Below are 23,400 nucleotides of genomic sequence, written 5' to 3'. Positions count from 1 at the left end.
CAATTTTCATAGGTGTTAAACAATAGTACAAGGTTCAGATTAGGTTCCCTGATCCGGGCTCAGGTCAACCAGGGCTCTTGCCGATTCAAACAGAGACTTCCGAAGAGCGATGTTGTCTTGCTGGGTCACTCTGTTAGTCAACAGCAGTTTCAGGCTTTTTATCATCACAGTTCACACAGCGTTCCCCACAGCCAGGCGCAAGTGCCAAATTGTAATAACAAAAACTTCTGCAATGTGTCAAAGACTTTCGATTTTACAAAGGATTTGACTTGACCTTTGTATGACCACCTTAACACCTTTATAGCACTGCCTTCTCTATGCCTCTTGGTATTTGTAGTTTCCTTTATCTTTTATATTCACCTCAGTCTCTTTGTTCAGGAGAGGAGTACCAGCCATTGTCCTTAGACTGAGCACCTGCGTGACGCTGGACCACTCTGACTCTGGTACCCAGTTTGTTTGTTCACAAACAACCTTTGTCTGCTTTATCCTCTTACGACTGCTGCTGCAACCTTCAGCCTAACACAAGTTGGTCTACTATCAGGTGCTTCCCACTCACCGGCTGTGTTGAACTCGCTCTGTTCCCTTTTCCTCTGGAGTCAAGGACGGTACCTCGATGGCCACCATGTCTCCCCACCCTGGCTGTTAGGGCAGGAAGGTGCCATGTACCGCTGACATCCGCCACACCACCTTTCAGCTGCAATTCCTGGTCTTGCGTATCTTTTGTCAGAGGCTTCGCGGATCTGAGTAGAAAAGGGCAAGGGCAACTCACTCCTTCATGTCCTTTCAGGTCTCATCGCCTTTCTCCTCTGTTTGAACTGCCGTCCTCGAATGGCTGCTTCCTTGTGTGTTCGGCCTTGCTCGGAGTGTGCTTGTGTATTCCGCCTTTTATCCCAATGGGGAAGGGAAATGGTAGTATGGTGTGTGTAGTTTTCAGAAATTGCCTGACTCTGCCTGCCCCTTGTGTTGGGACATGTCAGGTAAACGGCTTGGGTATTGGTCCGTTGTCGTTCATGCGGTGGGAAAGTGTTTGTGTGGGGAGTAAGAGTTTCAGAGTATCCCACTGGGCAGGATGGGAAAAAGGTGTCATAAGGAAGGGGATACGTGTGTCACTCTTCAGTGTCCCACTTGCACTCCCTGAGGACCACTCGTCCAGTGTCATTATTCCTGCCCCTCATGTCCCCAGCCCTCCAAGATGTCAGGCTGGAGCCAGGCCACGATCACCTACATGGTCCTCAAGGGCCTCTCCATCCCTCCAAAGACCCACTTGGAGTCAGACTTGGCGCTTGTGGCACCAGACTCACTCACTCCCATAGGATAACATTGGGGATTGGACTGGTGCATTGATGGGGACAAGATGGATGCCCCCACACATTTTCGGTTCCCAGAACTGCATGTGCGGTCTAGTCTTTTGGGTGTGGTTCAGCCCAGAGGCAGCTGGGATACCCAGAGACTATTTAAGCCACACCCAGGCTGAGAAACATGCTTTGCTTTTTTTGCACCTGCAGCATGACACTCACCGTGTTCGGATCGGTCTCCAGTAGGCCTGCATCTTTCTTCAGTGCTCAGCTCCTGCAAGAACAAGAACGCCGTTAGGAACAGCCTTACCTTGCGGCGCTTCTGCCCATCAGCCATCGCTCCTTCTGTTCTGCGGGCATCTTTGGCGGTGTCATTCCCATCCCGGCACGCCGCTTCCTAAGGAAAAGGGAAAAGAACAGAAAAAAGGCATTTTAAGCATTCTGCAAATCTTTGCTTATTTTTAAACACTGTACGAGCTTCAAACGCTTACCTGAATCCCAGCCGCTCTGGGGGACCTCTGTCTCTGGAACTTCTCATCCATCTGCAAGAGGGAAAAGACACTCCAGGTTAGCGTGGAAACATCTAGAGGCGCCGCATACCGCACTTACCCACCGCATTTGTTCTTCATAACCGCCATCCACGCTGAAAACACTGCGGCACCTAAAAGACACAGAAAAAGAACTCAGTTCAATGCAAATACGAAAGGGGTGCATCGCGCAGCGTGCTCTCACGCACCTTCAGCGCTACTCATCTCAGCAGCACGCCGCCATCCCCGGACGCCGGCCATCATCTAAGGAAGGAAAGGAACGAAGTTAAATAACTGTTCAAAAGACTCATTATACTTACCTGTCGGACTCTTGCCAGTGAAGTAACAAGGCAGCAACGAGCCCGCATCAATCAACGCGCCCCTGCGCTGAAGGCAGGACGGAGAGCACACTATCCAAGAAAACAAGGTGAGTTGTGGATCAAAGGGAAGGGTTGGACCCCGGGGAAGAAGGGGTTCAAGCACACAGACAATAGGGAGTTAAACTCTACCAATCCTGTGTTTCAGGCCCAGTCTCCAGTCGAATAGCCTCCAGGGAAGGGTTCGAGGTCGTAAGAGGTCAGAACAGGCTGAGTGACGTCCCCGTGGATACCAGGTGAGCGTTACATCCAGGTGATACTCCCTCACTAGTCCACCCCCAGGAACTGGATCCAATAGCGATGGCCGTGTCCTGGCCACCTGGATGACAGATCCCCGGGGACTAGTCAGTGAGACACCTTCAAGTTTCTCACACAGCACACTTGCTTTTGTTTTGAACAGGAATCCTGCTCAGATGTCGATGTGTATCCAGGTCTTGATTATGAGATTTGTGGCGCAAGTGTGCGCACACACACACACGGTTAAGTATTCTTAAGAATAATTTTGTATAAATAATATACTTTATACAGTATATTTTATTCCCTGATTTTTACGAGATTAAACCATGTTTTTCAAAATGAAATTCTTTAGGTCATGATGTGACATTAGTAGCTCCATGGGCTGATCCTTTGTCGTTCTAGGAGGATTCACTGTCTTAAAGGACAGCCATGTACAAAGAAACAGATCCAAACAGTGTTTTCAGAGAAGCATTGCAAACACCACTGGTGATGGCAACAGATGAATAATGCAACCATTTGTGTACCTTCACTTGGTACACCTTCCCATCTTCAGGTCTGACTCAACCAAGGTTGATTGGTAGTGTCCAATTGACTTGAGGATAACAGAGAAAGGGCCGACACCAATAAAATGGTGTGTAATGGATTCTTGTCACCAATTTCCTTAATTCAGGGCTTGGACCTACACACTACACATGCCCAGTTTGAGCATGAAAACTATCAGGAGAAAGATGGAAGGGCCACCTGTCCATTAACGTGCAAAGAAATATCTAACAGCAGTAACATTTAAATGACTCTTACATCCCACAAGTAGAAAAAGTGTAATCCTGCATATTGGTTCACATACAGCATGACATAATACAATTGACAAACTACGTTTAAGTCTGTGTAGTAAAAGGAAAACATTACTTACTGGTGATGTTTTTTCTATGCATTCCCCTTCCACAGCTTCCTCATCTGGATAGAAATTCTACAGTGCCAGCTGTTCTCAGAAATCTTTGCCAGGTTGAGTAGAGTAGGCTTCCCCTCATTTTCCCGTTTTCTCAGCAGCCAAAGGAATCACAACTAGGGAGAATTTAAAGCAGTAGGGCTGGAGAAAATTCCAAACATTGTTATATATATTTTTCTTTTAAGAGACCAGGAAAAGCTTCTCCATCTCCTATTCTCCCTCTACGCACACAATGTGATCTATCTGATCTCCTCCAAGATAGACCCTCTCAGCCCCTTTAGCATTACCCTTTCCTATGCTTCCAGAAGAGGGGCAGGATGAGGGTGATGAGGAATCTGTGGGAGAATCCATAGAAGAACTTAACCACTATATAATTTTTCCTTTAATGGATTGCATCCGCCCACAGATTCTTCATGAGTGTCTCACAAAGCAGTATAAACAATTGTAAGAGGGGTGACACCACATTACACAAGGAAGCTCTACCGCGTACCAAAATTAGCTTCTCTGGTGGCCAACAAAGCTAAACTGTAATGTTTAGCAAATGTGTTCCACTAGGAGCAATTTTCATCCTGGCAGATTTCCTTTAGTGGAACCCCTCTACAATGCAGAAGAGGCTGACACCCTTCTGGTGGAATAGGCCCGGAATCCTGGCAACGCCTCCTTCACCTGATTTCTCATAACATTCAGCTATAAATAACACTATAAAATGTTTGCTTACGAACAAACTGCCCCTGTGAAAAAGAATCTTAGAGCGAATTGTGCAGGCTGAATTGGGTTGTACTGGTAATACAAAAACTGAGCGTCCCGTTTGAATACAGCCCATAAAGTATCCCCTCCTCCTTCGAAGGGCAAACGGAAGAGAAAAAGACTTGTATCTCGATCTTTTGGTTGACATGAAACTCAGATACCACTTTTGGCAAAACGGAAGGCCTAACTCTAAAGCTACTTTTTATGTAGAATGAATGAAAAGAGTCTTACATGACAATGCCTGCCTCTTGCCAACATGCCTGGCAGACATAATAGCCACCACGTGGACAGTCTTTAATGTCAAAAGAGTAACTGAACAAGATTTCAAAGGCTCAAAGGAGACGGTCATTCAAAAGAAAAGCACCAGATTAAGACTCCATGGGACAACCAAAAACTGAGTTGGGGGAAACATGTTCACTAATCCCTTCAGAGAATGGGTAACCAGAGGACTAAAAAGAAAGTACCTTGCTCTGGAGACCTCTTCAAAATACAGAGACCAGCCAGGTAGCATTTTACTGTGCCCACTTGCAGCCCTTGTCTAGTCAAGGGCAAGAACTCCAGAACTACTGAATTTGGGCACGACTTAGGGGTTAGCCCTCCTTCCTCTGCACCACTCTTCAAACATTCCTCTTCTACATGGACAGATGGACCTCATTGAAGGAATATGCGCAGTCAACAACACCTCCAAGACTTCATTAAGGTTCCCCCCATCATACCTCAGCCTCTCAACATCCATGCATGAAGGCTGAGACTATGGATTCGGGTGAAGCAGCTGACCTTACGATTGCGATACAACAGCTGAAGAGAACACATTCTCAACCAGGCCTCTGGCACCAGAAAATGCAGGATGCCATGAGGCCCATAAGACGGATCAAGGCTGAGGTTTGCAGCATGCATGTCTTCTGGATGAAATGGACCATCTGCTGAATGCTGGTGACTCTCCTTGTGTGGAATAGCCTTCCCTGCCCGAATTTCCAAGTTTGCTCCTATGATCTTAAGCCTCTGACATGGTGTCTTCCAGGACTTCTGGAAATTCAGGGAGAAGCCTATGTTGTTCAGCAACTAGCAGGTAGCTTCTAGAAGACTCGACACCTGCGCTGGCAAGCAGCCGCTTAGGAGTCAGTTGTCCATGTAGGGAAAGACGTAAATCTGGTCCTTCCTGATGCAAGCAGCCACCATTGCCATCCACTTGGTGAACACCTTGGGGGCGTAGGTCAGTCCAAAAGGAAGCACCTTCAACTGGAAACAGGAACTCTTGATTACAAACCTTAGGAACTTCCTGTAGTTTGGGTGGATTGTCACATAGAAGTGACACCAACCAGTCCTGGTTCTGCAGGGGAAGACTCAACAGTGCCAAGCAGAGCCACTGACATTTAAGGTGCCAAGCCAGAGAGTACTGGTAGCGTTGATGCTGGAGCGATACCATTTGCAGCTTTTGAAAATAAATGGCTAGCATTTGGACACAAAACTCCCCCAACTACTCCCTAGAAGCATGCTTAAATGAAAATAAGGACGTACCCGCTATGAGAATACAACAAATCCCCACTCTCATCCCATCTAGACCTCTTTGCTTTGCCGTCGTAAACTGCTATCCGTAGATGCTATAAACCATTTATTGGTATCCGTTGTTTAAACTCACAAAATTACTTCGAAGTAATTTACTTCGAAGTCATTACTTTGAAGTTTGTATATATAGTGGTGGGTTAAGGGGTAAAAAAGGGTTTGGAGAAGGGTTTGGGGTAGGAGGGTAGTAAAGGGGAATAGGGGGACTCCCCCAAATTAAAAAAGAAATTCGAAGACAAATTTCAAAGTAATGCCTTCGAAGTAAATTACCTCAAAGTAATTTATTTTGGCAAAAGAACGTGGAACCCCATTTATTTCACTGTAGATTGACAGTTTACATGCTATTCTTGGCTCTAATGCACTCCAACCGTTTTACTTAAGGTGGAGTGTATGGCTAATCTAGACAGATGAAAAATGGTCCTGTCTGTTTATGTAATACATGCCCCACAACACATTTGTTCAGATCTGCCCACTTTGGTTTCCTAGAAAATAAAAATCATAATGAGAGGTGGCTTCTAAGCAAAGTACCTTCTCAAATGTGCTACACACTTTAGAGGCGAAGCAGGTGAGTTTGAATAGAAGGAGACCTTCCTGGGCCTCGATTGAACGCACTTGCGTTTTTTCTTAAATCCCCCAGGCCGCTGCGCACCCACTGCACCCGACTCCTTGCAGGCTCTAATTTCCTGGTTTCCCGGCCTTTTCCCGCCTCCCTGCCCACCCCCTGGCCCTGATTGGTCTTTCCTCTACCGGCTGTGTGGGCCCTAGTGCGGCAACACTCCCTGCTCGCCAGTTACACCAGAGGCGAAGCAGGTGAGTGTGAATAGAAGGAGACCTTCCTGGGCCTCGATTGAACGCACTTGCGTTTTTTCTTAACTCCCCCAGGCCGTTGCACACCCAGTGCACCCGACCCCTTACAGGCTCTAATTTCCTGGTTTCCTGGCCTTTTCCCGCCCCCTGGCCCTGATTGGCCTTTCCTCTACCGGCTGTGTGGGCCCTAGTACGGCAACGCTCCCTGCTCGCCAGTTACACCAGAGGCGAAGCAGGTGTGTTTGAATAGAAGGGAACCTTCCTGGGCCTCGATTGAACGCACTCGCGTTTTTTCTTAAATTCCTTAAAGCAGGTGAGTGCTCCGCTTCCCATGCGCCACCAGATGCCCCCCAAAAAAAAGTTATTTGAGGCCCTGTTCCCCTCGGTCTTCTCAACTCCTTCGTAGTCCGCCTTGCTCCCGCCTCCCACCCCGCCCACCACTCCCATTGGCTATCCATGGCCCTGTTCTCAGGCTTTGCAATGCGCGGTAGCCCCCCCTTTCTTCCATTTACATCCTGAAGCACCTGCTTGAGTGATGCCACGCCCAAGGCCTCTGATTGGCAAGCTCATCTGGTTATACCTGACCTCCCTGGGCAGCCCTCTGCCCGGCAGCTGTTAACTCATTTTGGTGGAGATCCGAGGTGAGTGTGCAGTAACTCCGTCCCACCTGACCCCATCCTTAAAGTAAATGTATGCCACCAGGCCATGTGTAGCTCCCTGTTGCCCCCTCTCCCCACCGCTTGCATTCCTGGTTCACTGTCCCTCCCGCCTCCCTCCACGCCCACCGTGCCGTGACTGGCGAGCCTAACCATCAAAACCACCCTCCTAAGGCAGCCCTCTGCCTGGCAGCCCCTTCAGCTAAGGGCCCAAGGCAAAGGGCGGCTCATACAGTAGCGGCTCCACAAAGTGTCTGCAGGTGTCAGCAGGGGAAGACAGTGAAGCCAGCAGCGGAAAGACACCAACAAAACTGCAAGTGTGGCATGGGTGGGGTGTAGAGCAATTACTCTACTCCAGAAAGCCCCTGCCACTCTACCTTACCTTCCCATAATGTAAACTGCCTAAGAATTACACCTTGCACACCTAGAGAAATTTGAGCACCAACCTAATTCAAGGCTGGACTGTAAATGTTGTCCTGCATAACATTATTACATACTTGCATTACTAACTAGTGCCACTCCCAGAGACAATAGTGAAAATTAGCCAGCCTCACATTGAGACGGGTGTTAACAATGTTAGCATGTCCCACTCTTAGCTTGAATTGTGAATAATAGCATGCATCACACTTAGATGGAATTGTGAAAAATAGCATGTGCAACACCTAGGTGGAACTGCGAATGATAGCATGTGCCTCTCCTAGATGGAATTGTAACTGGTAGCATATCCCTCACGTGGGTGCATTGTGAATGATAGCATGTTCCACTCTTAGTTGGAATTGTGAATGCTAGCTTGTGCCACACTCGGACGGAATTGTGAAGAACAGCATGCTCGACATTTAGACGGAATTGTGAAAGATAGCATGTACCACATTTAGACATAATTGTGATAAATAGCATGTGCCCTAATAGCGTCACTGTGTTAAAGTTGAATCTAGAAAGTGTGCCCTAATAGCGTCACTGTGTTAAAGCTGAGCTCGGAGAGTGTGCCCTAGTAGTGTCACTGTGTTGGAGTTGAGTCTGGAGAGGGTGCCCTAGTGGCGTCACTGTGTTAATGTTTGAATTTGGAGGGTATTCCTAGCATCACTGAGTGTGCCGTAATGGCATCACTGTGATAATGCTGAACTTAGAAAGTGTGCCCGAATAGCGTCGCTGCGTTAAAGTTGAACTTGGAAAGTGTCCCCTAATAGCGTCACTGTGTTAAAATTGAACTTCGAAAGTGTGCCCGAATAGCGTCACTGGTTAAAGTTGAACTTGGAAAGTGTCCCCTAATAGCGTCACTGTGTTAAAATTTAACTTAGAAAGTGTTCCCTAATAGCGTCACTGTGTTAAAGTTGAACTTAGAAGTGTGCCCCAATAACGTCACTGTGTTAAAGTTGAACTTAAAAAGCGTGTGCTAATAGCGTCACTGTGCTAATATTGAATCTAGAAGCTATTCCCAACATCATTGAGTGTGCCCTAATAGCGTCAATGTGTTAACGTTGAACTTAGAAAGCGTGTCCTAATACCGTCACTGTGTTAAAGCTGAACTTAGAAAGCGTGCCTAATAGCATCACTGTGTTAATGTTGAATCTAGAAAGTACGCCCTAATAGCGCCACTATGTTAATGTTAAATCTACAAAGTGGACCCCATTAGCATCACTGGGTTAAAGTTGAACTTAGAAAGTGCGCCCTAATAGCGTCACTGTCTAAAGTTGAACTTAGAAAGTGTGCCCTATTGGCGTCACTGTGTTGGAGTTGAACTTAGAGAATGTGCCCTGGTGGCGTCACTGTGTTAAAGCTGAACTTGGAAAGCGTGCCTAATGGCATCACTGTGCTGGTGTTGGATCTGGACGGTGTTCCCAACATCATTGAGTGTGCCCCAATAGCCTCACTGTGTCAAAGTTGAACTTGGAAGTATGCCCTAATAGCATCACTGTATTGGAGTTGCATTAAGATGGTATCCCCAACATCATTGAACATGCTCTAATGGCGTCACTGTGTTAAAGTTCAATTTAGAAGGTATTCCGAGCATCATTGAGGGGGCCTGGACGCATACACTTTACTGATTACCACAAAATCACACTACTACGCTTACTCTCTCCTACACACCACCATTCAACTAGAACACAGCAGTACTATGACACATTCGGTAAAGCTGTTCTCATACTAACATGACTCATCAAACTACCCATCATCCTAATAAAAAACAGCTAGCTAGCCCATACCGGCTAGCTTAGCCGTCTCCTCAGGCCCAACGCAGCCAGAAATCAGTCTGGATGTACACCCTCCCGACTGAACACATTCAACTGATCTCCTCAGCACCACACCTACCGCTAAGAAGCAGCTATCATGCAACAACCACACCAGCTGCACACATACCTGGTGCACCCACGCACTTTATGACTCTCTCTCTCTCTCTCTCAACTGACTTGAACTGCGGTTCCCGAGGGCGTTCAACCTACCAGCGCTTTGAGATCATACCAATGATACATGAGGCGCTATACAAATGCAAAATAACGTAACATAACATAGATCTCTCTTCCCCCTTGACAATTACCTCCTTCATCCTTGTCCCTACAGCCTCTACTTCTCTTCACCCTTAGGCCCCTGATAATCCCATCCGAGGTTAGTTCCTATAGAGTTGTGAAAGACAAATGAGTACTGTCACAAGTTGCATATAACAGATCTCTCAACGCAAAGGACATACATCAACACCTTTTATGTATTCTCGGCCCAAAGGGGTTGTAGGAATGCCTACACGGGTGGCAGATTGTCCGGTAACTGTCAGGATGGAGGAGGAAATATAATCATGTCAAAGGGGTCCAATCTAAAATGACCTTTTATTTTAGTCAAATCCCCCAGTCTATGCAACAAGGTTTCGGGGTAGTCGCAGGATTGACTGTCTTGCAGCATACCCACAGTTTCAAGGCATTTAAAGCACTCCAGTACACTTGAATACTTTTCTTTGGCAGATGATTCAGAACATGAATAATCCTCCAGTAATTTGTAGCCTTGACATCAGTCCTATTCGGGCTAGAACATTGTACCCCTCTTGTCTCAAGGGTCCCCTTGGGTAGGATTTTCTGTCCCCTGCCTGGGTCATTTTCAGGCTGCAGTAATTATTTTAAAAAAACACCAAGAATCGCTCACCTGGGAGTAAGCCTCTTACAGGCTCTTGCCCATTTCACAAGGTCACAAGTTCTGTTCTTTCAGTTCTTGAGGTTTTGCAGTTACCACCAGGATCTGGCTTCTACTCCTATTCTGTACTTTTAGTCAAATCCCGTAGCAAGCTCCTTGCTTCTATCTCTTCTGCTAGTCTTAACTCTCTGGGTGTTTCCTATTGGGCTTAACTTACCTGTAACTGTTGTTCTCCAGCATGGGTCTGGCATGGATTCACATGCTCATGAATATTCCCCGTCGTCAGGCTGGGAATCCGTATCAGTTTCGTTTCTGATCTGTCTTTCTTAGTAGTAACCAATCACTGGTCTCTGGGTCATAGTGCCCCCAGCCAATGACTGCCCTGTCCCTAAGCCTTGCCCCTGGCAGCCATCCTCAGATTTGGTAGCACGTAAAGTGGCAGTATGACCAAGTGAAGAGCTGCAGAGGGGTAGGAGGGAGGGTTCACATGTGAATCCATGCCAGACCCATGCTGGAGAACAACAGTTACAGGAAAGTAACTTGTTCCTTCTCCAGCATGGGGTCTGGCATGGATTCACATGCTCATGAATATAGGAATACATAGCAGTACACACATGCACAACCACAGGTGGTGGCAAGGCTCAACATTAAGCATTAAATCGTTACATAAAATCAACAATAAGCAACTCTTATCTCCTCACCAGGCCCACCTTCAGGGGAACAGGTTGCGCAGCACTGCTTGGCCGACTCTGGACTCCTCCCTGGAATCCCGGTTGACGCAGTAGAAACTCGTGAAGGTGTGCGTCGACTTCCACGTAGCAGCCCTGCAGATGTCCAGCAGGGGCACACTAGGCAGGAACCCCGTGGTAGCAGCGATCGCTCTGGTAGAATGGGCTCTCGGACGGCCGGGCAACGGTCGGTTTGCCAACCGATGACAGTGCATGATGCAGCCGGAGAGCCATCTGAAAATGGAAGCCTTCGAGAGAGCCTTCCCTTGGTTCACAGGTCCAAAGTTGACAAACAGCTGTGATGTCTTCCGAAAACTCTTTGTTCGGTCCACGTAGAACTTCAGTGCTCTAGCTACATCCAGCGAGTGAAAAGTCCTCTCGGCCGGCGACGAAGGCAATGGGAAGAAAACTGGTAACACCAAGGGCTCGTTGAGGTGGAAGTCTGACGGCACCTTGGGCATGAAGGAAGGGTGCGTCCTCAGCACCAGCCTTGTCTCGTGAAAAATCAAGTATGGAGGCTTGCGGGATAGGGCCTGAATCTCTCCCACGTGGCGTGCGGAGGTGATGGCCACAAGGAATGCTGTCTTCCATTACAGGAACTTCAATGGAGCTGAATGCAAAGGCTCGAATGCCGGGCCCATGAGCCTGGTCAGCATCACGTTGAGCTCCCACGCCGGGGCTGGAGCCTTCACCGGCGGGAACGATCGAAACAGTCCTTTCATAAACTCCTTCACCAGGCGATGAGACCACAGGGATGACCATCCTGCAGTTCTGGTGTATCGGGAAATCGCTGCCAGATGTATCTTGATGGAAGCATGAGCTAATCCAGCTTTGGCCAGCAACAGTAAGTACAGTAGCACTTGAGGGGCCGTAATCCGTAGAGGGTTAATCTTCTGTGCACGGCACCAGACAGAGAACCTCTTCCACTTGTGTCCGTAGCACTTGAGAGTTGAGTACGCCCTGGCCTTTGCAAGAACCTCTCTGCAGTCCGCCGGGATATCGTACCCTCCAAACTCTAGTGCTGCAGGAGCCAGGCCTGCAAGTTCAGCGAATCCGGGTCGTGATGAAGGATGGCGCCTCCTTCTCTGGAGAGAAGATCTGCGTCCGTCGACAGTTTGACTGGTGAGGACGCTGACAACTCCAGAAGGTCCGGGAACCAGATCTGCCTCGCCCACGCCGGTGCGACGAGGATCATCCTGCACCAGGACCTCTTGAGCTGGTTGACGAGTCGCAGTAGCAACGGCAATGGAGGGAACGCATACAGGAACAGGCCGTCCCAGGGGAACGAGAAAGCATTGCCCATGCTCCTCGGCTGGGGAAACCTGCTGGCGAACCTCTGGCACTTGGAGTTCGTCGCTGTCGCGAACAGGTCGATCTGGGGTTTGCCCCATCGTTGAAAGAGTCGATCCACTTGATCCTGCCGCAGTTCCCACTCGTGGCACGAGCGCAGCTCCCTGCTGAGCGAGTCAGCGATTGTGTTGTTTGTCCCTGCCAGATGAAAGGGTACCAGAAACATCCCCTGGGCAACGGCCCTGTGCCACAGATCCTGGGCTTCCTTGGACAGGGCTGGGGATCTTGGTCCCTCACCTTCCTGTAGGATCGCCAGGGCCTCTGCCCTCTTGTCGTCTGGTAGGAAGTCCAACAGGGGGGCGATCTTGTACCACAATTCCCTGTCATAGCGGGCCACAATCGCTAGGGCGTTGGCTGCCTTAATAGTCGTCGCCGCTGACGAGATGACCCGCCGTCCCATGGCGTCCAGTTTCTTTCCTTCGCCGTCCGGTGGGGAAGTTGAAGATGAAGCCGATGCCCCCCCCGCTTTCTTCTTGGCCGCTGCCGAGTCGACCGAATCCGGGGTCGGCTGTGCCCTCAGGCACAATGGAGCGGCGTCGAGGACCCGGTACTTCTTCTCCTACCGGTCCCTTTTGGCAGGCGTCGTGGACGGGTTCTTCAGAAGCGCAAGTCCCTCCTCCCAGATGTCATCTAGCAGCGGCACCGCGAGGACCGTCTTCCTCTTGGCCTCGCGCTATTGGTAGAGGAAGCCTTCCTTCTTCTGCTCTTCGGGGCAGAGCTGGAAAAGCTTGGATGCCCTGGCAATCATGGCGTGGTAGGAGCCAATTTCGTCGGGCGGGTCTTCTCGAAGGGGTGAAAAGAGGATTCCCTCTGTGATGGCAGGGAAACTCTGGGACCCGAGGTCGCCTCCACTGGGGTAGCCTCCACAGGCTGTGCCAGGGCCGTAGCGACCTCCTCGATAGAGGCCTTAGCCGGGTGAATCAAGGCCTTCACCACCTTGTGCGTGCCTGCGGTCTTCACCTTGGGGGAGGGTCACCGCCTTGCTCCCCCTTGGCTGGTTCCTTCGAGCTCGACCGGGGCCTTTCCAGAAGTTTAGCCGGGTTTTCGGATTTCCTCTTCCTCGAGCCAGAGCGTTGGATCGTGGTTGATGGCGCCGGTGAGGAGGCCCCTGCCTGGCAGCCGAGGAGCCCGACCGTTTGGCGCTCCCGGTGCTTTGCCTTCTGTTGGGCCCCCGTCGCCAGGGAGCCCTCACAGGACTTAGAAGACCGCTCAGACTTCTTCTTCTTCTCACCTGACGGGCTCTTGCCTTCCAGCCAGTTGGCGAGACGGGTCCGACGATCCCTCATAGTCCGGTCCGACATGTTCCTGCGAAACGCACAGTCCTTCTCCACGTGCGTTTTGTCTTCGTGGAGGCAGTAGAGGCATCTCGAATGCTCGTCCTCCTTGAACACATTCTGCAACTTGCATCCAGGGCAGTTCCTGAACAGCTTGGATCCGGGTGTCGAGCTTCCCTTTTCCTGGGCCATGTCCGGGAGGTAGGCCTCAGAAACTTCTGGAATCCTCCAAGAAGCGTACTCAATGAAAACTTCACGCTTGAGGGGTGTAGAAAATTTCAAAACGGGTCCCCGTTGATCAGAAGTAGAAACGGTGGAGCTTGAGGCTCGATTGACCGAAAAAATGAGATAAAACTCTTTGAAAAAACGCAAAATGCAGTAAAAGCTCGAGAGCTATAGCACGAGGACTCCCAAAACTTGAACGTGCGGTAAAAATCTGAGGATGGCTGCCAGGGGCGAGCTTAGGGAGAGGGCAGTCATTGGCTGGGGGCAGTATGACCCAGAGACCAGTGACTGGTTACTACTAAGAAAGACAGATCAGAAACGAAACTGATACTGATTTTTTCTTTACCAAGGATTCCCAGCCTGACGACGGGGAATATTCATGAGCATGTGAATTCATGCCAGACCCCATGCTGGAGAATGTCGCAATATAGCCTCCAGGTATAAAACACACAACCCTAACATATACAGTAACATCTTAAAAAGTACAGAAAATGAAACTAGCTTGCTGACTCTCATTAACATTGCCTTAAGGATAAAACGTGCAGCATTGTAATTAAATATAATTAGTATATATCATTAGTAGTCATGATCACATTTATTGCTTCCCTTCGCTGTCTGATTCCCAGTCTACGTAAATGTGTTCTCTTGTGTGATCTTTTCCTTAAGTTTGGCTTCTTAGCACAAGACGTTCGTATTGTTTACGGTATGAAACGGTATGAACCAACTACTTCTGCCAGAAAGGAGTTGCACTGGCTGCCTATATCAGCCAGGATCTCCTTCGAAATACTGACTCTTTGTCATAAATGCATCTATGGGGCAGCTCCCAGCTATGAAAAGGAAAGGGTTACTATATACCAGCCCGCCAAAAACCTTCGATCAACCTCTGCCGAGCTACAAGTGGCTAGGACTAAGAGAGCACGTGGAAATGGACGCACCTTTCCAGTGCTTGTGTCAAAGGCATATAATAATTTACGTTTGGTGCTCAGAGAAGAAACCAATCATTTGGCATTTAGATAGTTCTTGAAAATGATACTGTTTACTTAATCATCGGCCATCCTCACTGTCCGTGTTTCTGCTTGTGAGTGAGCGCCTAGATGCCTTAGGGCTTTGGCGCTATACAAATGTTTTAACCTAACATAAAATAACAAGACAGCATAAGATGTGGTAAATCATCCGTCCTGCCGATTTCACAGTCACATTTTTTTTTTTATCCCGTGTTTATCGCAGATTGAGGACATTTAAATTGATGTGGGCATGTTTAAATAATTTTCAAATTCTAGAGAATCTTTTTCTTCACCTACTTTTTTTTAGCTTAAATTGTCTGCTGCTACCCAATCATCTGCTCGCAAATCCATGAATACTGCTACCTAAAATATCCTTTGAAAATCAACCTGTTGTCAGTCAGTTAACAGAAGTTCAGGTTTAATAGCTCTCACCTGTCGCAGATTGTAGTAATATGGTGCCACGAGGGTGATTGTCTGGTGGGAGCCCATTTATTTAAATCAATCATTGCATTTTTTTGCAACTGAATTTTGGAAAAAATAAACCGATTCCTCGATCTGGGTGGGGCTACAGCAGCGAGTGCTGCAAACGGATGTGTTGCTACTTCCAATGAAATCACACACATCAGTGTGCATCTAGGGATGTGTAAAATTGATCTTCAAAGCCAATTCTGAATCGTTTCATGTGATTCCACTCCCGACAAAATGCTACCGAGGACATTTTAGCATTAAAAACTTCAATTCATTGTGAAAACACCTGCACTCCATCGAAAAAATGTCAGTACACCACCAATTCTGAGTTTTAACAAATTCCTGATCCTCGGTTTATATTAGGTGACAGCAACCAGAGTTAAAAGCTGAGAAGGTTTTTTTATATATCGTTTAGGGAAGGGCAGCATAGTTTGAGTCTCTCAGATAGGACTTAAAGTCTGTCAGCATCTATATAAATAATAATGGTGCCAGCGACATGCCCAACTCTTCTGTTTGTCTTAAATGTGGTGCCAGACATGACAACCATTCATGTGTTCTTAGAAACTGGCTGGATCAGCTTAAGGAGTCCTCCTGGAACCCTCAAACCATCCAGCTTGGATCCTAGGATGTTTCTATCAATTGAGACGAAAGCTTGTCCCAGATCTAAGAAAGCTTCATTAAGATTCACCCCTCAAACACTGTTGTATTTATCTATCAGAGCTGCTAATGTCAAACAATGATCAATGGGGGAACAGCCCGGACGAAAGCCCACTTGCATGTTTGGAATAGCTTTGGGGGTATATACGCAGTCCTCTAGTCTAGTGCCTATCCAACTCAAACATCTTCCCAAACCGTTCAAGAAGGGTGGTTGGCCTATGGCAGTAAGGGTACTAGCCGCCTTCCTCACTCCCTGCCTTTGAATATTTGGAAAATAATATAGGCACAGGGAGTATGTAGTATAATTCTCTGAATGATAGCTTTAAAGACCTTAGAATCCCAGCCCACCAGCCCTGATGAGATTCTATCATTTCTGATTTTATATTGTCGGGTCCACTTGCTTTTCTTCTTTTTAAGATACTAGGTACCTGATTCACAAGACCGTTTTCTAACGGCGCAATCCCATTGGAGAACAATCTGGGAATCAGGCTCCAAGCCTTTGTAGAATTTCACAACCTGATTCATGACAGGGTCTGGTGATAGGCTTGGGCTTTGTACTTTTTATCCTGTGCATGTGTGCCTTTTACTTAAATGCAATCAGGTATTGTGTTTTGTTTAATAAATTAGGTTGTTTACGCTGCCCAAGGGTTCAAATTGGCTATATGCCATCATGGGGACAGACAGAATCATCATGGCAGCCAGGCGTTCCTGTGTGCCAGCTGCCAATGATTACGGCAACTGCACTTGCTCTACGGCAACTGCACTTGCTCGCTAACTTCTGGTTTGTGCTCAGGAGCATGCCCTGTTTGTTGTCTCCTTTTTGCTGAAGCCTGCTCTGCTTCATGCTCTGGTCTGTGGTCCACTGGCAGGCTTGTGGGCAAAAGAGCATCAAAGGGGAAACGTGGTCTGGGAGTGGATTTGAGGAGTGTGTCTGGGGCAAACTGCTACCTTCCATTGTACACAATAATCTTTACAAATCATTTACCGAATCTGAGATTTTTGGATTTTTGACACTTAACTCTACTCCCCTGTGAATGTCGCACTTTGGGGACACCCTCACTCATTTCTGGGCGAGACCCACCATATAACGCCTCCAGGGATCACATTCTAGAACTGGTGGTTCCCCTTGCCCCCAGAATTCCCAATCCCACATTTTGGCTCGCCCAGTGATAACGCCACCACAGTACCTTCAGTCCCACCAACCAGAATTATTCTTTGCATAAAGGCCTCGAACCATTGGCCTTTAGATGGGATAGTGACACTTTTACTGAAATATCATTGCTCAATCCACCTATACAATCTAATAACAGACCCCACACTATTCTACTTCGCATCACTAAAGTGATTGAAATGGTAGTGGTCCAACGTTTGCAGCACCATCTGGACCAGCTCCTACATCCGATTCAGTCTGTTTCAGACCCCTTACAGAATGGGGACCGCTCTGGTAAAGGTCTGGTATAATGTCCACTCCCGTTGGACCCATCCGCTTGCTCGTTTTTTTTAGAGCTCTCTGTGGCCTCTCTGCCTATTCCATCTGGTTATTACAGTTGTCAGAGGTTGCAAATTCCAAATCACTATCTAGCAATGTAGCTCCTCTGTAGAAAATAGGTTACAGTGGGCATGCCAAAGGGCCAAGCACGATACACTGCATGTGGGGTCACACAGATATGACCCTTCTCCCTTCATTCCGTTCAACCACTATATTATGTCGGTGTGGCATTGTGTAGCTATATTTGTTGTGGGTGTAAATCTAGCCCCAGGACTTAACTACCTTTATTTTGTCATTTATTTCCATAGTGGATTGGATAGGGCCTGGGTAATGGTTGTCTTGATACTCTAACTGCCTTTATGCTGGGCTTGCCAGGGGTCTTCTACAATGTCTGCAGGTGGCATAACAGACGATTTCAGCGAGCCTGGAAGCATGGTCATGTGACAAGACTGCATAGAGGGCGTCACTGGTTTCCAGTCTCCCCACGTTTCTTCTTTAACATTTCCTGCCTTACCTACAATACCCTTTATGGGCAAGCCTCCATATTCCTGAACACCAAATATCCTGTCACTATCCTATGCCACTATTCCATCAGCCACACCATTTTCTGCTGCCATTGCTGTGTACCTGCTCCTCCCCAATCCTAGAAAAAAGGACTTCTGCACCCTGACGAGTATCAGTCCCAATGCAGCCGTGATTGAGTGTTTTCTTATTTTTGGCCCACATTCTGTATAATGTATGTGCACAGCCTAGCCTACCCTAAGCATGCCTCATATGCCGTGCACATTACTGCCAGTGCTGCGCATGGCAATGGGCTTTTGAGGCTTAACTTTATCTTGGCCTGTCTTTCTAATCAAGCAACAATACAACAATTAAAATTAAAAAGTCTATTCCTTGCACCTTGAATAAGTAATGCTAAAATCGTAAGGAGATGAAGCAAGCATAACCATTTATTTTCCCTTTAAAACTTTACATATGTTTATAATCCTCACGAATGAAGGCATGTAGCCATTTCAGGATGACGATTTGGACAGCACACGTGTAATAATGTCCATATTAACATGTTCTTAGTACTTTCCTTCTGTGGTGTCTGTCTCGAGTAATTCTACCACGAAGAGTGGAAATGATTCCCTTGTTGAACAGCTTTTCTTTTCTAGCTATGTTTTCTTTTGTTTGAGTTCAGAAAGTTACTGTTGTATCAATACAGTTATTTGGTCTTAGCCTCAGCTTCTTCGGAATCATGTTTTTCCTGAGCTTCTTGCCGCCACTTTGCTTTCTTTGCTAGGTTCAAAGATGTCAGGGACTCGTGGCGTGCAGCAGCCTGCAAAAGTAAAATGATAAAAACATGAAACATTTTCTTTTTCTATATTAGGAAATGAAAAGTTACTTGCTTGTAATCCTTCTAGTTCTTCATCATGCATAGCTCCATTAAATTAATTAACAATGAAATTCTCCACCTATTTGAATGATCTCAGAGAATACTTTCCTTCAGCGAAAACTCTTTTCGTTTTAAGCAGATATAATTTTTTTGGGAATGCTACTTGTCCTACGTTTTTACTATTACATGTCTCAATTATCCCCGAGGAAGTTCAACAGAGAAGCATGAAGCACTAACATTCTCCTTTGACTAAAACTGACAATGGAAGCATACATGGCCTCCATTTAAAAATGAAAGTAGAATATGGGATAATGTCATCACTGCGAGGGGTGCACGTGTGCCCGCAATTCTATGTGGGGGACTCGGGTATAAAAAACATATAACGGGTTTATGGGAGGGCAGGGGTTACCCCCTTTTCCTCTGCACATAATTGCATCCAGGGCAGTTCCTGAACAGCTTGGATCCGGGTGTCGAGCTTCCCTTTTCCTGGGCCATGTCCACGAGGTAGGCCTCAGAAACTTCTGGAATTCTCCAAGAAGCGTACTCAATGAAAACTTCACCCTTGAGGGGTGTAGAAAATTTCAAAACGGGTCCCCGTTGATCGGAAGTAGAAACGGTGGAGCTTGAGGCTCGATTGACCGAAAAAATGAGATAAAACTCTTTGGAAAAACGCAAAATGCAGTAAAAGCTCGAGAGCTATAGCACGAGGACTCCCAACACTTGAACGTGCGGTAAAAATCTGAGGATGGCTGCCAGGGGCGAGTTTAGGGAGAGGGCAGTCATTGGCTGGGGGCAGTATGACCCAGAGACCAGTGACTGGTTACTACTAAGAAAGACAGATCAGAAACTAAACTGATACTGATTTTTTCTTTACCAAGGATTCCCAGCCTGACGACGGGGAATATTCATGAGCACGTGAATTCATGCCAGACTCCATGCTGGAGAATGTCACAATATAGCCTCCAGGTATACAACACACAACCCTAATATATACAGTAACATCTTAAAAAGTACAGAAAATGAAACTAGCTTGCTGACTCTCATTAACATTGCCTTAAGGATAAAACGTGCAGCATTGTAATTAAATATAATTAGTATATATCATTAGTAGTCATGATCACATTTATTGCTTCCCTTCGCTGTCTGATTCCCAGTCTACGTAAATGTGTTCTCTTGTGTGATCTTTTCCTTAAGTTTGGCTTCTTAGCACAAGACGTTCGTATTGTTTACGGTATGAAACAGTATGAACCAACTACTTCTGCCAGAAAGGAGTTGCACTGGCTGCCTATATCAGCCAGGATCTCCTTCGAAATACTGACTCTTTGTCATAAATGCATCTATGGGGCAGCTCCCAGCTATTTAAAGGAAAGGGATACTATATACCAGCCCACCAAAAACCTTCGATCAACCTCTGCCGAGCTACAAGTGGCTAGGACTAAGAGAGCACGTGGAAATGGACGTACCTTTCCAGTGCTTGTGTCAAAGGCATATAATAATTTACGTTTGGTGCTCAGAGAAGAAACCAATCATTTGGCATTTAGATAGTTCTTGAAAATGATACTGTTTACTTAATCATCGGCCATCCTCACTGTCCGTGTTTCTGCTTGTGAGTGAGCGCCTAGATGCCTTAGGGCTTTGGCGCTATAAAAATGTTTTAACCTAACATAAAATAACAAGACAGCATAAGATGTGGTAAATCATCCGTCCTGCCGATTTCAGTCACATTTTTTTTTATCCCGTGTTTATCGCAGATTAAGGACATTTACATTGATGCGGGCATGTTTAAATAATTTTCAAATTCTAGAGAATCTTTTTCTTCACCTACTTTTTTTTTAGCTTAAATTGTCTGCTGCTACCCAATCATCTGCTCGCAAATCCATGAATACTGCTACCTAAAATATCCTTTGAAAATCAACCTGTTGTCAGTCAGTTAACAGAAGTTCAGGTTTAATAGCTCTCACCTGTCGCAGATTGTAGTAATATGGTGCCACGAGGGTGATTGTCTGGTGGGAGCCAATTTATTTAAATCAATCATTGCATTTTTTTGCAACTGAATTTTGGAAAAAATAAACCGATTCCTCGATCTGGGTGGGGCTACAGCAGCGAGTGCTGCAAACGGATGTGTTGCTACTTCCAATGAAATCACACACATCAGTGTGCACCTAGGGATGTGTAAAATTGATCTTCAAAACCAATTCTGAATCGTTTCATGTGATTCCACTCCCGACAAAATGCTACCGAGGACATTTTAGCATTAAAAACTTCAATTCATTGTGAAAACACCTGCACTCCATCGTAAAAAAGGTCAGTACACCACCAATTCTGAGTTTTAACCAGAGTTAAAAGCTGAGAAGGTTTTTTTTATATATCGTTTAGGGAAGGGCAGCATAGTTTGAGTCTCTCAGATAGGACTTAAAGTCTGTCAGCATCTATATAAATAATAATGGTGCCAGCGACATGCCCAACTCTTCTGTTTGTCTTAAATGTGGTGCCAGACATGACAACCATTCATGTGTTCTTATAAACTGGCTGGATCAGCTTAAGGAGTCCTCCTGGAACCCTCAAACCATCCAGCTTGGATCCTAGGATGTTTCTATCAATTGAGACGAAAGCTTGTCCCAGATTTAAGAAAGCTTCATTAAGATTCACCCCTCAAACACTGTTGTATTTATCTATCAGAGCTGCTAATGTCAAACAATGATCAATGGGGGAACAGCCCGGACGAAAGCCCACTTGCATGTTTGGAATAGCTTTGGGGGTATATACGCAGTCCTCTAGTCTAGTGCCTATCCAACTCAAACATCTTCCCAAACCGTTCAAGATGGGTGGTTGGCCTATGGCAGTAAGGGTACTAGCCGCCTTCCTCACCCCCTGCCTTTGAATATTTGGAAAATAATATAGGCACAGGGAGTATGTAGTATAATTCTCTGAATGATAGCTTTAAAGACCTTAGAATCCCAGCCCACCAGCCCTGATGAGATTCTATCATTTCTGATTTTATATTGTCGGGTCCACTTGCTTTTCTTCTTTTTAAGATACTAGGTACCTGATTCACAAGACCGTTTTCTAACGGCGCAATCCCATTGGAGAACAATCTGGGAATCAGGCTCCAAGCCTTTGTAGAATTTCACAACCTGATTCCTGACAGGGTCTGGTGATAGGCTTGGGCTTTGTACTTTTTATCCTGTGCATGTGTGCCTTTTACTTAAATGCAATCAGGTATTGTGTTTTGTTTAATAAATTAGGTTGGTTAAGCTGCCCAAGGGTTCAAATTGGCTATATGCCATCATGGGGACAGACAGAATCATCATGGCAGCCAGGCGTTCCTGTGTGCCAGCTGCCAATGATTACGGCAACTGCACTTGCTCGCTAACTTCTGGTTTGTGCTCAGGAGCATGCCTTGTTTGTTGTCTCCTTTTTGCTGAAGCCTGCTCTGCTTCATGCTCTGGTCTGTGGTCCACTGGCAGGCTTGTGGGCAAAAGAGCATCAAAGGGGAAATGTGGTCTGGGAGTGGATTTGAGGAGTGTGTCTGGGGCAAACTGCTACCTTCCATTGTACACAATAATCTTTACAAATCATTTACCGAATTTGAGATTTTTGGATTTTTGACACTTAACTCTACTCCCCTGTGAATGTCGCACTTTGGGGGAACCCTCACTCATTTCTGGGCGAGACCCACCATATAACGCCTCCAGGGATCACATTCTAGAACTGGTGGTTCCCCTTGCCCCCAGAATTCCCAATCCCAAATTTTGGCTCGCCCAGTGATAACGCCACCACAGTACCTTCAGTCCCACCAACCAGAATTATTCTTTGCATAAAGGCCTCAAACCATTGGCCTTTAGATGGGATAGTGACACTTTTACTGAAATATCATTGCTCAATCCACCTATACAATCTAATAACAGACCCCACACTATTCTACTTCGCATCACTAAAGTGATTGAAATGGTAGTGGTCAAACGTTTGCAGCACCATCTGGACCAGCTCCTACATCCGATTCAGTCTGTTTCAGACCCCTTACAGAATGGGGATCGCTCTGGTAAAGGTCTGGTATAATGTCCACTCCCGTTGGATCCATCCGCTTGCTCGTTTTTTTTAGAGCTCTCTGTGGCCTCTCTGCCTATTCCATCTGGTTATTACAGTTGTTAGAGGTTGCAAATTCCAAATCACTATCTAGCAATGTAGCTCCTCTGTAGAAAATAGGTTACAGTGGGCATGTTAAAGGGCCAAGCACGATACACTGCATGCGGGGTCACACAGATATGACCCTTCTCCCTTCATTCCGTTCAACCACTATATTATGTCGGTGTGGCATTGTGTAGCTATATTTGTTGTGGGTGTAAATCTAGCCCCAGGACTTTACTACCTTTATTTTGTCATTTATTTCCATAGTGGATTGGATAGGGCCTGGGTAATGGTTGTCTTGATACTCTAACTGCCTTTATGCTGGCCTTGCCAGGGGTCTTCTACAATGTCTGCAGGTGGCATAACAGACGATTTCAGCGAGCCTGGAAGCATGGTCATGTGACAAGACTGCATAGAGGGCGTCACT

General features: G+C 46.6%; 1 protein-coding gene across 1 annotated transcript in view; it reads right to left on the bottom strand.

Moving 5' to 3' along the window:
* Positions 1 to 18,399: 18,399 nt before the first annotated feature.
* The window catches only part of FAM162B (family with sequence similarity 162 member B), a 232,564-nt gene continuing 227,563 nt past the window's right edge, over positions 18,400 to 23,400 (bottom strand). The window contains exon 4 of the mRNA XM_069606638.1: positions 18,400 to 18,788. Within this exon, the coding sequence (XP_069462739.1) occupies positions 18,675 to 18,788 (114 nt within the window). The 3' untranslated portion in view covers positions 18,400 to 18,674. The remainder of the gene's footprint in view (positions 18,789 to 23,400) is intronic.

This window comes from Ambystoma mexicanum, chromosome 4p, assembly GCF_040938575.1.
Source record: "Ambystoma mexicanum isolate Mex_15411 chromosome 4p, UKY_AmexF1_1, whole genome shotgun sequence".
NCBI lineage: Eukaryota > Metazoa > Chordata > Amphibia > Caudata > Ambystomatidae > Ambystoma > Ambystoma mexicanum.
The sequence above is the reverse complement of the archived record's forward strand: the minus strand, read 5'-3'. Positions and strand labels throughout refer to the sequence as shown.